The sequence below is a fragment of the Eucalyptus grandis genome, chromosome 7, assembly GCF_016545825.1.
Source record: "Eucalyptus grandis isolate ANBG69807.140 chromosome 7, ASM1654582v1, whole genome shotgun sequence".
Taxonomy (NCBI): Eukaryota; Viridiplantae; Streptophyta; class Magnoliopsida; order Myrtales; family Myrtaceae; genus Eucalyptus; species Eucalyptus grandis.
The window spans coordinates 24,076,956-24,094,697 of NC_052618.1; the positions used below are offsets into that span (position 1 = coordinate 24,076,956).

General features: G+C 41.0%; 2 protein-coding genes across 2 annotated transcripts; both read left to right on the top strand.

The window, feature by feature from the left end:
* The first annotated feature begins 1,599 nt into the window (after positions 1-1,599).
* Positions 1,600-6,236, top strand: LOC104455256 (putative receptor-like protein kinase At3g47110). Its single transcript, XM_010070074.3, has 2 exons — positions 1,600-4,285; positions 5,683-6,236. The coding sequence occupies exons 1-2, from the start codon at positions 1,600-1,602 to the stop codon at positions 6,030-6,032; spliced, it is 3,036 nt and encodes a 1,011-aa protein (XP_010068376.3). The 3' UTR covers positions 6,033-6,236.
* A 5,187-nt stretch (positions 6,237-11,423) lies between these two features.
* Positions 11,424-15,004, top strand: LOC104453111 (probable polyamine transporter At3g19553). Its single transcript, XM_010067630.3, has 3 exons — positions 11,424-11,932; positions 12,061-13,075; positions 14,068-15,004. The coding sequence occupies exons 2-3, from the start codon at positions 12,096-12,098 to the stop codon at positions 14,534-14,536; spliced, it is 1,449 nt and encodes a 482-aa protein (XP_010065932.2). The 5' UTR covers positions 11,424-11,932; positions 12,061-12,095; the 3' UTR covers positions 14,537-15,004.
* The last annotated feature ends 2,738 nt before the right edge of the window (positions 15,005-17,742 follow it).

Below are 17,742 nucleotides of genomic sequence, written 5' to 3' on the forward strand. Positions count from 1 at the left end.
CCATTGGACTCAAAATTGGCGACCATGTGTGCTATTATTCCTAAAAATTACCATATATAAGAAATATGACTTATACGACTACTTTGGCATCCGACGTTACTGATGATCTAATGCTAGTTAGGACTGTGCAACTGGTTCGATTCTACCCTTGAACCAAATTAGGCCACTCAGAAAAACAGGTTTAGTTATCCATATCAATGGAAACAGGTCCGTTCTCGGGATCGATCACCCCTCATACAAGGAGGGTAGATACCAATGAGTAAGCCAAGGTCAAAGCTCCAAGGATTGACTCAGCATTCACATGCCAAAACAGCCACGGGACCGCACAAATCGAAATGGCCGTAAACTGTAGAAACAAAACTCACGGCGAGGGGAAGAGAAGCAAGATGGGAGCGCATTAAATTTCCGCAACCGCGACCATGGGAAATGGGGCGATTATGATGCTGCAGGGACCTGCGATTCTCACGGTGGACCCATCCGCACGTTTTTATCTTCTTCGCACTCTCGCATCATGCGGGCGAATTCTGACCGCCACCTCCGTCGGAGGAGAGCTTGAAGTCGCCGCTGACCGATTCAACTCCGCGTATGATATTTTGTGCGCGGTGAAAACAGCCACCTACGTTGCTTTCGTTGACTGCTCGATTCAATGAGGCATTTAGAGAGACTAGAGAGAGAGAGAGAGAGAGAGAGAGAGACGTTTCCTGTACTGTGCCAGCGAGTCACTGCACCATTTCTCTTCACCTCGCGCGGTACCTCCTCATGTCTCCTCTTGTAGGCTATAAAGCACTGTCACTCTCTAATAGCATCCGTGTCTCATCGGACATTTCGATACGTATCCAACACTTTTTGATACTCTCAAACACTTTCCGAAACTCGGTCGACATGCGTTAGAAAATTCGATACGTGGTCAATTTTTTCGATACTCTTCGACACTTGAGTTAGAATTCTGACATAAGAGTTTCCGATACATGATTCCAATATTGAGATCAATTTTAATAATTCAATAAATGAAAGATCAAAATATATATATGTAAAAAAATAAAACACAATAATATAAATAATAAATTAAGAAAGAAGAAAACTTAGTCTTCTCTTTTGACTCCCACTTGCCATGATACACAATTCATCCATTAAGTTATTTTTCCCATCTTTCAACATATCTAACATGCAAGTCTAGAATATAGATTGCTTGTTTTTCTCTAAATTTTATGAATTATTGAAATAGAGTTGAATTTGTCAAATTGAACAATGAATGATATTAATAAATAGTTAATTAACTTTTATTTATTTATTTATGAATTTGATTCAAATTAATTTAATTGAAATAATCATAAAAATGATAATTTATTATTATATATATAAATATATATTTAATATACAACGTGTTCCAACTTGTCGGAATTTTCTATTTTTTTAGAAATGACGTGTAGCGTGTCGTGTCGTGTTGTGTTACGTGTCAGTGTCGGTAGCATCTACTTAGCTTACAAGACCCTTCTTATGAAATTCTTACTTTTTTTTTAAATATTAGTCAATAATTGAATTGTGCACAGGACAGAGGTGTTAAATACAGCCAAGATAGAGAGTTAGTTACGAGAGGAGATGGGAAAACAACTGTTTGTTATTCTCAACTCCGCCCTCTTGTGGTGGTGGAGCTCAATCACAATCCCCGGAGCATGCTTGCAAAACCAAACGGATTGGCTCGCATTAGCTTCCTTCAAAAACGCGATACACGAAGACCCATTTGGAGTCTTGAGCTCTTGGAATGATTCTACCCATCATTGTGAGTGGCAAGGTGTTTTGTGTAGCAAAAAGCATCCTGGAAGAGTCACATCTTTATTCCTAAGATCACAAGGCTTGGGAGGCTTCCTATCTCCTCACATAGGGAACCTCTCTTTCTTGAGGGTCATGCTTTTGCAGAACAATAGCTTCCACGGTGAAATCCCACCACAAATTGGCAACTTGCTTCGACTCCGTGATCTTGATCTTACTAACAACTCATTTGGCGGGCCAATACCCTCCAATCTTTCCCATTGCTTGAACCTTGAGACCCTGAATTTCTTTGGCAACCAACTTGTGGGGGGAATTCATTCCGATATTGGTACTTTACCAAGGCTTAAAAACTTGACCTTGTCCAGGAACAATCTTGTAGGTCCTATTCCTCCATCGATCGGAAACCTCTCCCAGCTACAAAAGCTCAACCTTGGAGTCAACGGATTGCGTGGAGAAATACCTGAAGAATTGTCCAGACTCAAGAGGTTGATTTTCTTCCAAGTATGTAGCAACGAACTAACCGGTGAGATTCCACCAGGGATTTTTAACATCTCCTCCCTTTGTATCATCTTTGTTGGTTGGAACCAATTGTGGGGAAGCTTTCCCTCTGATATCGGCACCACTCTTCCTTCTCTCAGTTACCTCAGCGCAGCCAATAACTTGTTCACTGGGACGATTCCATCATCGTTAACAAATGCCTCAAATCTTTGGTTTTTTGAAATTTACAACAACAGTTTCCATGGGCCAATATCGAAAAATCTGGGAAGGCTAAAGGGCCTTAAAATAATTTCATTGGCTGTTAATCAGTTGGAGGGTGACTTAAGTTTTATTTCCTCTTTAGGTAACTGTTCCAACCTAGAAATTCTCGCGCTGAGCTCAAACATGATTCATGGATCCTTCCCAAGATCTATCTCCAATCTCTCCACTAGCATTAAGCGAGTATATTTGTCAAACAATCGGATCCAAGGAACTATTCCTTCAGCTCTAGAAAATCTCTGCAACTTGATTTTGTTGGATTTATCTGATAACTTTCTTACTAGTCGCCTTCCTGAGTCCGTCGGAGCACTTCATAGCTTGCAGCAATTTTTTTTGTACGAAAACATGTTTACAAGAGAGATACCATCTTCAATTGGTAATATGACGTCCTTATATCTCCTTGACCTTCACTCCAACAATTTCAAAGGCTACATACCACAAAGTCTCAGCAACTGCAAGCAACTAAATGGGCTCGATCTTTCGAACAACAGCCTAATTGGCTCAGTTCCACTCAAAATCATGGATCTTTCTTCCTTGTCGGTCCTCTTCAGTTTAGCACATAATAATTTAAGTGGATCTCTTCCATTGCAAGTTGGCTCTTTAATAAATCTCGCCGAGTTAGATCTATCTTACAATAGATTGACCGGCTTAATTCCAGCCTCCATCGGTGGGTGCTTGAGATTGGAACGGCTTCACTTAGAAGATAATTCTTTCCATGGTCAAATCCCCCAAGCTTTACTTCCATTACGGGGTCTAGAACACTTGGATCTTTCCAATAATAATTTTTCTGGTCCAATCCCGAGCTTTCTCACAGAGCTCTCACAGCTCGAGTACTTGAATTTGTCCTTCAATCAACTAGAAGGACAAGTTCCGGAGCGTGGTGTCTTTCTTAATGCAAGTGCTGTATCGGTTTCTGGAAATAGGGAACTATGTGGAGGTGCTCCAAGTCTGAAGCTTCCTCTTTGTGAATTACCAAGCTCTAACAAGTCTTCTACAACCAAGGCCATAGTGATATCTGTGGTAGCCGTCAGTTTGTTATGTTTAGCTTTGTTGTTCCTATCTATCTTCTATTACTACAAAAAGAAGCAGATGAGAACCGATGCCTGGACGTCATCATCCTTTGGGCACCAATTCTTGAGGGTTTCTTATGAAGAACTTTTGAGAGCTACTGATAGATTCTCCGAGACCAATTTGATTGGTAAAGGGAGATATGGCACTGTTTATAAGGGTATTCTAGATTGTGGTGCCACGGTGGCAGTGAAGGTGCTCAATTTAATGCAAAAAGGTGCTTCAAGGAGCTTTGTCTCCGAATGCCAAACTCTAGGTACCATTAGACACCGAAACCTCGTGAGGATACTAAGTGTTTGTTCAGGCGTGGACTTTCGTGGCAATGACTTTAAAGCTCTAATATACGAGTTCATGGCTAATGGGAGTTTGGAGGAGTGGCTACACCCTAGGACTATAGGACAAGATGATAAGCAAGGTGAATCGAGAAATCTAAGACTAGTACAGAGGTTAAATATCGCCATCGACATAGCTAATGCGATCGAATATGTCCACAAGAGTTGTTCTTTAACAATCCTTCACGGAGATCTGAAGCCAAGTAATGTGCTTTTGGACAATGACATGGTGGCTCGAGTTGGAGATTTTGGGCTTGCAAAGATCATTTCCATGGTGTCTACCGAAGCTGTAGGGGTTCGTTCCCAGGGCAGCTCAACTTCAACATTAGTTAGAGGATCCATTGGCTATGTGCCTCCTGGTATGAATTTGTCATATTTTCTTGATTAGTTTTCCGTTGATTATGACGTTAATACGAGATAGTGTCAAAAGTTTAAAAGAACATGATCCTTGATGTTATATTATGGTTAGTATGTTCTGACACCTCTTTCCCACGACACAATTTCCCCTTCGCCCTATTAATAGCTTCAGCAGGAAAATAAAATACATATCCTTGTGTGCGAAACGATTAATAGTAGCATTTTCTTATTGTATTTGAAATTAAGATGAGAATAAGCCATCTGAATTTTTATCAATGAGTAGAAATATATTTGGTCGAAACTTGTAAATTCATGCCAATAAACAAATTAAACATATCCTATCATGTCACATTCGCATTTTTTTTCCATAATTCGTATTTTATCTTATATCATCTTCATGGTAGAACGGACTATAACAAATATTGTGGTAGACCCAATTACGGTATGAGAAATTGATGAGGACTAGTGGTTCTCTTTTGGTATGCCATGACTTAAGGTTTGACAATAAGTAATTGACCCCTTACCGTGGACCCTTTCCTGTTGACTTGACCTATAATTCTACATTTATAATATATGTTTAGGCGTTTTACGTCACAAGACAAATTTATGCATTTTACTGGTATAAATCCATCATCATCAACAAATCACTCCAAGTCTCTTCTTTTGTCCCTGTTGTGTTCTTTTTTTCGCTGGTTCTTCTAGGTATTTTCATCTCCTGTCCCGCAGAAAAGAAACAGTGTGGTATAGGAATAAAACTTATTTCAGATTTTGAAAATAATGAGCCTCGTGTGGATTCCATGTGTGTCCAGTAAAAAACGATGGTTCAAATTTAGTTGATACATGCACTAAGTTCATTAAATAATTTCCCCGCGGCCTTCATTACATATTTTTTCTTCTTTTTCTGTGTTCATCCGTACCCAACTGGGGACAAAGTCACTCTTGATGTTTAGCAATTTGTTTAGTCAACATGTGACAACTTTGGGTGCACTTGGAGAAAGAAGAGCTCAAATATTATTGACTGATATTTGGTGCACTTTGTAAATCCTGAGATCTTATTTCTCCACGGTTGATGCATTCCGACTTTTGTAACAATTTTTATCACTTAGCATACAACAGGCGCTGGCATAGCCAATAAACTAAACAAAGGTCAATTAGTAGAAAGTTTTGGGACCCTCTACCATGTTCCGGCAGAGGATCCCTTGCCCTTTGCCATACACAACGAACTGGATCGCAAAGTGAGTGAGGCGCAGCTAGTGCGAGCCCTCACAATTGTCCTTGACAAGCTCTTGCAAATAGACATCAAGCAAAATCCCATGTGATTTAGGAATTTTTATGATACAAAGAGCTTCAAGAAAAAGTGTCAATTCATTCCTATTTATTGTCTTGATGAAATTTTCAGAGTATGGCATAGGACACCAAGTTTCCACACTTGGGGATGCATACAGTTATGGCATTCTATTATTGGAGATGTTCACTGCGAAGAGACCCACTGAAGAGGCCTTTGGGCATTGTCTTAACCTTCATAGTTTTGTCCGAATGGCTCTTCCGGATCAAGTGATGGACATCGTAGACCCAAGGCTTTGGAGTGAAGCTGGTGATCAACAACAAGAGATTAGGATCAGAGATTGCATAATCTCTGTATTTGAAGTTGGAGTCGCATGTTCGATGGAATCACTGCCGGATCGGATGGACATGACCCAGGCGATCAAGAAATTATACTCAATCAAGAGGCGTTATGAAACCAAATAGAGGAGGACAAGTATGTAGCTAAATCAGTTTTCTCATTTTATCTTGGAACTCTTTCACTAGTAGAGAAAATCATCATGCAAAGGCAGTGCTAGCAAATTGACACGATTATCTCCCTAAAAGTTTGCCTACCCATACCTATTATGTGTATTTTTAATAATTACACCTATACTTATATTTGAATATCATAGAAAGCGGATGTATGGAGTTCTATTCTGCCTATTTCCACCATGCAACCACGTAAAATTTGATGAATTTGCTTATTTGCACGGTTTTCTTCATTGCTCTCTCTCCTTCCCTCCCTTTGCGCATGTGTGCTGGAAAGCAACCTCACCGTGAGGTCACGAAGACTAACTCTTAATGTCATGCTTAACTGTGAGCCCGCAGTCGTTGGAGACTAAGCTCGATTGAATCTAAGAGCACAAAAAAGGAGGCAACCTCATCACAAGATCATGAGAATGTTAATACTTTATTTTTAGTCGACATGTCAAAAAAGAGTTAAAAAAATCGAGATTTGGATTTCGATCACGAGAGAGCTATTTCTTGATCAAAAAGTGTCATTTTTCATTTCTTTCATTTCTTTCATTGCTTTCTTTTGCATTTTCGCTTTAAGCAATTTCAAAGTTATTTTATAAAAAAAAAACCCGAAAAGTCAAACGGCTAACTTTTGAGTTGACTTGTTGGTTAATAATCCTTTGACCAAAAGTCAACATCGGGTAAAAAATTAAATTTTTACCCAAAAAGATTCTATTTAGCTTTAATTTCACTTTTTTAAGTCAATTTCTCAAAAACTCAAAGATTTGACAAAAAAATCAACATTTTAAGAAAAGTCAACTAAATGGTTGACTTTTGGTCAAACCTTTGACCAAAAAAAAATTGAAAAAATAAAAAATGCATAAATATATTTCTTTTAATGCCAATTTGAATTTTTGTCAAAAAATTTACGAAAATTGATTAAGAACCTTGTTTTCCAATTTTTTTGGTTTCGGGTCTTAAATTAGCTAAAAATCAAATTAATTTTATTTTAGTCATAATTAAATATAGTTCCTTCTTCAACATTTGGTTTAAGGACTATTTTATATCTGCTTGTGCATTCAATTTTGCGATTTATAGAGTCAAAATGGGAATTTCCATTTTGAGCTGTAATTAGGGGACCAAAATCGATCATTCACAACTTACGAACAGATGATTGTTTCTTACTTATTTATTAAGATAAGTCCAAATTTGAAATTTATTTTGAGAAATTCACATAAGAACTCATCAATTTAAAGGATTTTATCCTCTCAAGCATAAGAAAGTTAAGTAATTAAGCTTTAATCGACAAAATTCAAATTGACCCATTCATGATTATGGTTTATTTCATAAATCTTGGTCCAATTTGGATATTAGGCCTAGATTCATTTTTGACATAAGCCCGATCGCTTCAATTCAAGATCAATTTGAAGGTGATAAGTGAGATATCTTGCCCCATGTCGGGTAATGCCTCTTGGGGATGGGAACCGGTGGACTGCCTTGCCCGGCACAAGGCATGGGGTGGCAGCAAATCTTCCCAAGTGGTGGTGACAAAGAATTAGAGTGTGAGCACCTATTTAGGTGGACCTTGGAACCGGATCGAATTGGCAATGTGCAATTTATTCTAAATGAAAATGGTTCGATTATTGATCTCCAAAATTAGGAACTAATACTATGTAGTTCGATTCTAAGGTTAGGGTGTTAAACCGATCCGGCGGAACGACCCTAGGCCAAATCAATTTTAACTATGTTTTTTTTATTTGTGCTTGTTTTTAAGTGGATAGAATTTGAACCAATATTTTAAGGATAAGAGGGAATGAAGTTACATCATTCATGTTTTTAACTGTATATTGTTTATTTCATTTTACCAATGTTTTACTTCTCGCAGTTTTTTTTTTTGCTAAGTATCAAAATATTATATATTGATGGGCAAGCACCTAAAAGAAAAAGTTTGTCCTCCCAATAAATTTTTTTTTTTTTTAATGAAGAACAATAAATGAATCGGCTGATTCCTTGACCAACATCCGAAATGGAAGGATTTGTTTTAAATTCCAAAATCTGGTAAACCATCTTATACATATAGATTCTAGATTTTAGAGTTGATTCAATCTTGAAACTGCTCACCCTTACAAGGAATGCTATCCTTAGCCTTACCTCACCTGACCCAAATCCATTGTTGTTTTTCAGAAAAATAATTGGCCAACCAAACAAGGATTTTCTTATTAGCCAAAATTAACATATGAGACTAGGACGAAGGAGGAAGTGATGTATTGGATGGGAAGTCCACGCGAGGAATATCAAATAACGTGTCAAACACCGACGGAGCTTTCGAAGGCACTACAAGGCTATTCCGGGTCATCCCAGCTAATTTCCAGAAAATTTAAAAAATAATTAATTATGAAAAAATTAAATAAATAGCAATAAATCTAATTTAGATCCGTAATGCCTAATTAGAAGCTGAAACGGACTTAGAAAAATTCCAAAGTTCGTTCAATAAATAATAAAGTGCATCTACTCGCTAATGTCATTAACCATTTGCCTAACATGCATTGATAAGTCACTAATTTAATTGCTCTACTCTAATTTATCCACCTAATCACACTTAATTAAATCTAAACAATCCCTAAGCATCATTAGCCTACTAAGTGGGGTTTAGTGAGTAAAACTCACTTGTGCAAAATGAAGACTGGAACACCGCGACGACAGGGTGACGGCGGCCAAATTTGGGCTCGCAACGACACCATTGTTCTTGGACCAGGCTTGGAACCAGCCCAACACAGCTCAGCAAGGCTGAGCTTCGGCCTTGGGCTTCTACAGGGCTGCTGGTCGCGGGCTTGGGCCTGCTTATCGGGCCTCAAGTGAACTTAATTGATGAGCTGAATTCGCTGGTTTCAAAACTGGGCTGCTGAAGATGGGCTTCGCTGGTCTCTTAGGCTTCAAATTGCTGGGCTGCTGCAAGGCTTATGGGCCCAGCTGGACTGGAATTTCGCTGGGCTTCAAGGGCTGAAGAGAAGACCGAACTGGGCTGAAAACTTGGGCTGACCTGACTTCTTTGCTGGGCTTCGTGCGTTGCTGCAGGGGAACGCTGCTTCAGGCATGGCAGCCGGCGTGAGCCTGCTGGAGGACGCTCGGATACGAGTCAGCGAGAGAGAGGGTTTGAGGGAAATTCAACGGTCAGCTGCAAGAAGAAATCGTGGAGTTGGCTGGGTAGATGTGCAGAGACGTGGAGCAAACGGGCTGGCTTCGGTCAAGAGGGGGAAAGGGCTTCGTTTGTTGATGGTTGAACGGTTGAGGTGACGTTGGCAGCTTCGGTTGATTTGCTGGACGCACGTGGAGGCTTCGGTCAAACGAGGAAGAAGAGAAACTTGATTGTTGACCGGCGTGGGGGAACAAAACGTGATGGAGAGGCAGGCGGCAGAGAAGAAATGATGGAGCAATTTTGATGGTTGATGGGCAGCTTCGCAGGGAAAATCAGGAAGAAAGAAAAGCAAAGCAGGAAATGGAGGCAGAAGGGGTAGAGAGAAAGGGCGGTGTGCGAAGATGAAGGGGAACGGACGAGGGGACAAAAGATGGTACAAGAAGTCAACTAAACATATCTCAAGAATTAATTGTTTGGTCCCCCAATCATCCTTAATCTTATCTTACTTGATCTCTAATACTTTCTTGCAATAATCTTCACAAATAAACTTAATTTTGAAGTCCAAAATTGCTGCCCTTTTCCAATTCCGAATTTCACAATTTTTTGTCTTCAATTTGTTCAACAATTTCCCAAATTAAGATCCAATTTCGATGAAGAAAAAGTCCACAAAATTTCTATAAGTTCTCATTAGCACATAGCCTAGCTTGGAAATCCAAATTTCCTTCAAATGAGCCCATCCGAATTTTCGTTATTTTCTACGACATTCGAAAAGATTTTCCGTAAAAATTTTGGAATCTCTGAAAATTCTTCGGAGAATGAGTCGACGTTCTTAAAATATATCGTGACATGATAAAACTTTCAATTTTGAAATCGGGTTCAAATTCGCGGTTAATTTCAATCCGTCGCGTTTTTAACATAAGCCTAGGTTACATGGTAGTTTTCATAAATTTTTAGTGCGAATGACCCGTGATCGATTTTTTTGAGCCATTGGCAACTCTTATTTGTTGTTAAAATCTTGAGAATTCAAATACGGACACAGGGTACCAAAACAACAGAAAAATCAAATTAGTCTTTGGTCGATGAAAATTTTGCGATTTAGTGAGATCACTCACGTTTAACTACTCATTTCAGTCAAATCGACTTATCTTTGATCCCTGATCGATTTTTTTAACTGTGCCGTAATGATCTCGGTAGATGAGCATAATCGAGTAGCCGATCTCTAATCGAATTCTCAAGTCCATTGCATTTAGATTCTTTAATTGCTTCCCAAGATAGTTCAGTTATCTTGTGAGTGATCGATTTAGAAAAAAGACTATTTATCGGTGCGTTGATAAAAAACCCGATTTATTTAATCAAAAATAAATTATGAAAATTCAGGTTGCTACAAAATGAAGTTACATCATTCATGTTTAAATTTTATATTGTTCATTTCATTTTACCAATGTTTTACTTCTCGTAGTTTTGTCGTTAAGTATTGCTGTTCAAAATATTATATATTGATGGACAAGCACCTTAAAAGAATAAGTTTGTCCTTCCAATAATTTTTCTTTTAAAAAAAAAAAGAACAATAAATCAGCCGATTCCCTGACCAACATCCGAAATGGAAAGGATTTGTTCTAAATTCAAAATCTAGTAAACCATTCAATACATATAGATTCTAGATTCTAGAGTTGATTCAATCTTAAAACCGCTCATCCTTCCGAGGAATGCTATCTTTAGCCTCACCTCGCCTGACCCAAATCCATTGTTATTTTTCAGAAAAATAATTGCCCAACCAAACAAGGATTTTCTTATTAGCCAAAATTAACATATGAGACTATGGCGAAGGAGGAAGTGATGTTTTGGACGGGAAGTCCACGCGAGGAATATCAAATAACGTGGCAAACACTGACGGAGCTTTCCGAAGGCGCTACAAGGCCATTCTTGTTTTTGTCGGACCCACGAGAAAATATTGCCCTACACAAGTCCATTCGGCGAGTCACACATGTCGAGCCCATCTTTTGCAATCCCCCTCTCTCATTTGTTTATAACAGTAGGGGCAGTGTTGTGGCCCTCACCTGTGGTCGGCAAGCGTCGCTTTTGTCGGATTCGGTGAGGGCTTGTCCTCATGGCTAGGGCAAGGGTTGTCCTTTGCCGGATCTGACGAGGCTTTGGGAGGCAACGACATCGATGAGGTGTCACGGCTCTCGCCGGATCTGGTGAGGGTTCAAGAGGCGACAACATTGGTGCCACGAGAGACCTTGAGAGGGTCACCTTTCGAAGCGTCACAAACGACCGGGGGAGGGGCCTTGCGTTCGTTCTTGGACCCAAGGGCGGAGGCGTGGTTCGTCAGGCGGCGGAGAGGGCGAGATAGAGCAAGTCGAGAGACGGATGGAGACAAATACACGGTGTCGTTCAGCGTGGTTTCGTCGGACGGCGGAGACAACGGACGAGGTGGACATGGAGGCGGCGGTGGCGGGGTTGTCTCCGCCGTGTGGCAAGAAAAGAGGGAGAAGAAAAGGAAGGTTATCACTTACGGTGGGCCCGGGCCACACGTGGCGCTGAGCTCTACCTGATATTTCCTAGATATGACTTCCGCAATGACAGAATTGTCAGCGTCCAACTCCCAAAAGCGTGAGCTATCTTCGATGACCGAGAATATAAGATGGGATTCTCCCGTGCACTGACGTGATTCCCTCTCATCAGTTCGAGCGGAAGAATCTGAGCCGTACGCCGAGACCTGGCCGCCCGCATCCGCGGTTCCTGGAGACAGGTAAATCGCTCTGCAACACCCAGTTCGATCTTTCCCATGTTTTTGGTGTCTGCGTTCCGAAACGAAGGGATTTTCTCTTGGGATTCTTCCCCTTCTGAGCGTTCTTGCTGGGTTGGTCAACTCTGTAGATTGGTTTCTGCCCCCCCTCTTCCCTGCCCTTTTGATGGGTGAAGAAGAAGAGGGCGGCATGTCCAGTGATTGCCAGAAGCCTGCGAAGACCAGCCCGAAATTGACCCTGCTCCCCCTGATTGCGCTCATCTTCTATGAGGTCTCCGGGGGCCCGTTCGGTGTCGAGGACTCGGTGAAATCTGGGGGCGGCCCTCTCCTGTCCCTGCTCGGTTTCTTGATCTTCCCGCTGTTCTGGAGCGTCCCTGAAGCTCTGGTCACTGCCGAGCTCGCCACCAGCTTCCCGGAAAATGGTGGCTACGTGTTGTGGATCTCGTCGGCTTTCGGGCCCTTCTGGGGCTTCCAGGAGGGGTTCTGGAAATGGTTCAGCGGGGTCATGGACAATGCGCTCTACCCCGTGTTGTTCCTCGATTACTTGAAGCATTCGTTCCCGATCTTCAATCGGTTGATCGCCCGAGTCCCGGCTCTTCTGGGGATTACGGCCTCGTTGACATATTTGAATTACCGAGGCCTGCATATAGTCGGGTTTTCTGCGGTTACCCTTGCGGCTTTTTCACTTTTGCCATTTGCTGTCATGGGTATCCTGTCGATTCCTCGGATACGGCCTGCGAAATGGGTAGCGGTAGATTTTAGCAAGGTAGATTGGAGGGGGTACTTCAATAGTATGTTTTGGAACTTGAATTATTGGGATAAGGCGAGCACATTGGCTGGTGAGGTCGAAAACCCGAGCAAGACATTTCCGAAGGCGCTTTTCGGAGCAGTAGTTTTGGTCATGTGTTCATATTTGATTCCACTTTTGGCCGGCACAGGGGCATTGAATACTCCGGCAAGCGATTGGAGTGATGGTTATTTTGCCCAAGTGGGCTTCTTGATCGGGGGTGCTTGGCTCAGGTGGTGGATACAAGTGGCTGCTGCGATGTCCAATATGGGGTTATTTGAAGCAGAAATGAGCAGTGATGCTTTTCAACTACTTGGAATGAGTGAGATGGGCCTGCTTCCAACCATATTCGCTCAAAGGTGAGCTAGTTCGTCAGGTGTACCTTTTCAGCATTTGGTAACTGCCGCATCTGGTCAGTGTAAATTGAAGAAGTTCATGCCAAATTGTAGCTACAATGCTTGAAAATAATCCTCTGAAGCTACATGATCTAATAGGAATCACAGGTTTTGATGGAGTAGTGCATTTGGCACGTTTGCTTAGCTTTTTGCCTCAATGTAAGGCTGAAAGCATGATGCATCCTTTTGCCTATTATCATAGTTCCTGTGCCACTATTGAAAAGTTTCTTTCCATCTTAACTTTGTGCTTTCTATGGTTAAATCATGATTGTTTCATAAAGCAACAAGTAGGACATCAATTACATATAGTTGCCTGCCTAAGTATGAGAGAAAATTTTTGTCAAGATTCCAGCAATAACTGCGTCAAAGCCTGTTCTCTTTTTTCTGAACACTTTATTAGTATCTTTTGTTTAAGGGGCATGAAAATTCTCAGACATCAGCAACATGAATGACCTGTCTAGAAGTGGTTACTTTTTGTTTTTGGGTGTAAAGAATCGGATCATTAGAAGGTTGATAGCGGATATATTTCCATGTTCTTTCATGTGATAATGTTTTCTGCGTTTTTCTGCTGTTGTATGTTCTTATGAATAACAATGTAGAATTTAAATCTTGCAAGGAAAGATAATTCTTACAACAATTAACTATAATATCAAATATTGCTGCAGAACCTCTAGAATATAAGCTCTGAAAGAGTTGATGTTATATTAATTTCCTGATGAATATGAGCTGCTAGACTGACTAAATTGTTTGAAGCATTGTGCTCCTAGATTCTATGTCAACATGAGAGTTTTCCCAATGTTTAATGCAACTCCTGTAACTTCATTTCCAGAATCTGAGTAAAAACAAAAGTGAAGTTCTGAATTGCTTGATGTTGCCTTCTTTTCTCTTGGTTAAAATTGTGAACTTCTGGTTGTACCTCTCCGTCAATATTTTTGCTCCTTGAATGCATTTTCCAGGTCTAAGTATGGGACACCAACCATTAGCATCCTATGCTCGGCTACTGGTGTTGTGTTCTTGTCATGGATGACTTTCCAAGAAATCCTGGAATTCCTGAATTTCCTCTACGCCATCGGCATGATCCTTGAGTTTGCTGCTTTCATAAGATTAAGGATAAAGAAGCCGGACCTTCATCGACCATACAGGGTACCATTGCAGACATTTGGGGTGACAATGCTCTGTGTGCCTCCAACCCTGCTGCTTGTGCTCGTCATGTGCCTGGCTTCTGCAAAGACATTCTTAGTGAGCGGAACTGTTATTTTGGTGGGTCTCTTATTATACCCTCTGTTGATTCATGCCAGAGATAAGAAATGGGTCAGATTTGAAGCACAAAAAGGATTGCCCTCAGATGATAATCCAGTTGGTCATATTGTTGAGTCGAAATTACCACAGGAAGACACAGATGATGCAACGGTTACTCTGCTTTAGGAATCAGCATCGTCCAAGACAGATCAGGAACTTTCTTCGGTTGTGGTGGAAGAAGTCCTCAAGTTAGAGTAAGAGGTGATTCTCCATTTTTCTCCTTCTGTCCACATAGTCAGATCATAAAATTAGGAAAAGAAATTGAAAAGAAATGGTGACAACTGATCCAATTCTCGAGCCATGCTGCTTGTGTAAACTTTGCACTGCATGCCAGAACTTTCGAAACAAGACTGGTTATAGATGGAAATAAGAATTCGGGAGATGCATCAGTTTCATGACACAGATCATGAGTTATAGCAGCTTCTCATTATGTTGTGTCTTGAGACCGAACCCTCAAACGGAATTCATTTTCACAGTTTGATGAGGTTTCCCAAATGCAAAACTTAATGAAATCTTCTCTGCATTTGACATTGAAAAGTTTCTCCCTTCTTGTACGGTCACAGACCAATCTATGAAAAGTGGATTGTTGTATGATGTTTATAGCTTGGGTTGTCTGATGCAAAGCGAAGGTAATAAATCGGTTTACCAAACGCTGGTCCCTGCTTTTGATTTTCCTCTGTTCATTTTCCCAAACAAAAGCATTGAAATTTCGAATCAAGTAGCTGTCAGGATCTTAATCTCGAGTGAGATATAAAGAAGTCCTAGGAAAGTAGGTTATATAACCTTGTTTTGACTGGAAGTTGGCAGAGATTGGCTTTGAAATCACTGCACTGAAATTTCCTACGTCATTTTTTAACAACCCATGTTTAATTTCATTGACCATTAGGTGGTTGACCTAGTGGTAAAGGGGGTTATCTGTCTTTTATGAGTTTAATTCACTTCCCGAGCGAATTAGTGAACGGCTCGGACTACATTGCCTAGTTCCCAATATATATCATGTGGAGAGATGTCATGACTATTAACATCTTGGTGAACTTGCGATAATGGGCTCACCAACCTAAAATTTTCGGTCGCAAATTGTACGAAATATTTATGGCCCCACCCAAACATTCCATTGAGAATATGAGGCCCTCCTGGTAATGCTTAGAAGGGGGTTGTTAACGCTGGTTGCCCTTTCCCTCCCTACTGTTTTATCTGCAAAAGAGAAGATTATATTCATATTGGCCAACTACACAATATTCAAAGGCCCAAAAACAGCATAGAATACACAAAGCTATAGAAGCCCAATAATGATACATACAAGAGCAAAGGCCAGAAAGGCCCACATGAAGAGATGGCCTTGGTTCAATAGTGAAGAAATGGGCCCAAAAATGGGCCCATCATTTAAAGCCGAGGAAGCCCTTGCAGCAACCCCCTCTGGGGCCGCCGAAGCTCTGATCAGAGGCATTGAAACTTGAAAATGTCTTTAGATATCATTTGTAAAGTAGAATACATGTATCTTGAAAATCTAACTAGACAACAGAAGTAATGGAAATTTTCACCATCACAGGCTTTATTTATTTTGTTCATGAGGCTCCTTTTATTTAGCAACAAATAAATTATTTAAAAATATTTTCCTAAAAATAATCAATTGCATTGATTGAAATAATTTGTTAATGAAAAATGTTCTTATTACTATAATAATTTAGTTATAAACAATTCTGAAAATGATAACAATATTTTCATTCGTGCATTTTTTGAGTTATACAAGCGATTATTTCTAAGAAAATATTTTTCAAATAATTCATTTTTTACGAAATAAATCGAGCATAAAATAAATATGGAACAATTTTCATGATTTTTTTTTCTTAAAAGGGCTAAGCATGATTTTGCAAAAATAAGAGAATAGGCAACAATGCATCAGAAAATTACTAACCAGCAGGACACCAAGTCATTATAGCCAAGATTTAACCTACCAAATGAGGTCTAAAATGTTTTTCCACAACAAGGTAATAAACAAACTTTATTAAGGGATCGACTCAATAATCCCTACCAAAAATTGGTACAAAAATGGTAAATGTCTGTCTAAACAAGGAAAAATAGGGGTCCGAATTTAATCTAAAGTATAAATTCTAGTCTAGCTTAGAAAAATGGAAAATGGACCTAGGGTGCGTTTGGGAAGACTTTTGGGAAAAGTCATTGAGAAAATGTAATGGCCTTTGAGTCAAGGGTGTTTTTCAAAATATAAAGTGTGTTTGGTAAATTTATTTGTGAAAGTCCATTGTGAAATATACTTGTGCAAAATAGTGTTTGGGTAAATTAAATTTGTAAAATACTTTTATTATTAAAAAAGAAGGAAAGTTGGCCGCCAAGGCTTCGCGGTGACCACCAGCCAAGGCTTTGCCGGTTACCGCTGGCTAGGCTTCGCGTCGGCAAAGGGTAGGCGATCCGGCGAGGGTTGCCGCGACCCTCGCCACGCTGTCGCGCAACCCACCGCGCCGCGAAGGTCACCATGAGGTCGCGGCGAGGTCGGGTCGCCCGGGTCACCGTGACCTCCGGCCGACCTCTCGTGACCCGGATCTAGGTCGCCTAGGTCGCCACGACCTCCGGCGACCTCCGCGACCCAGATCAGGTCGCGGCGAGGTCGTGGATCGCCGGAGGTCACGGCGAGACTCCGCCGCAACCTGGGCGACCTCTCGCAACCCAGATCCTGGGTCACCGGAGGTCGCGGCAATTGACCTCGCCGTGACCTAGGCAACCGACGCGACCCATATTTGGGTCGTGCGACCGGTTGGCGACGGTCGCCGGGTGCGGCGACGGTTGCCGGCCTCTCTCAAACCCGTCGCCGACCCATCGCCACCTCGCCGCCGAGTAGCCACCTTGCCTCGCCGACATCCGAGAATTCGACGAAGAGGAAGATGAACAGTGCATCGGGCCTTCCGAAAATGCCGAAAGCCCCAGGCAGCCTAGGACCTGCCTCGGGCTTTCAGCCTTTGGAAGGCCAGCATTTCTTCAAGGTAGGTCTAAATTTTTTTCCCAAACACCCAATATTTGGGGAAATGGGCTTTGGGTACCCAAAGGTACTTGGCAAAGCTGGTGCCAAACACACCCCTAAAGATAAGAAATTTGCATGAAATCAATGGAATTTGAAAGCTCTAGGTGTACTTTACAATTTCCTAGAAGGGTGTGGGTCCAATCAGGGTCAACTTGGTGCTTTAATGTTGAGGTTTGTGAAAGCACGCTTGTCAGCCATTAACCAGAACTTAAACATGCATTATTAAGTTCTAAAATTATCCATGTAATGCACAAATAGCATGAAGATCACACACAACTTAGAGTTGGATGCGACAAGT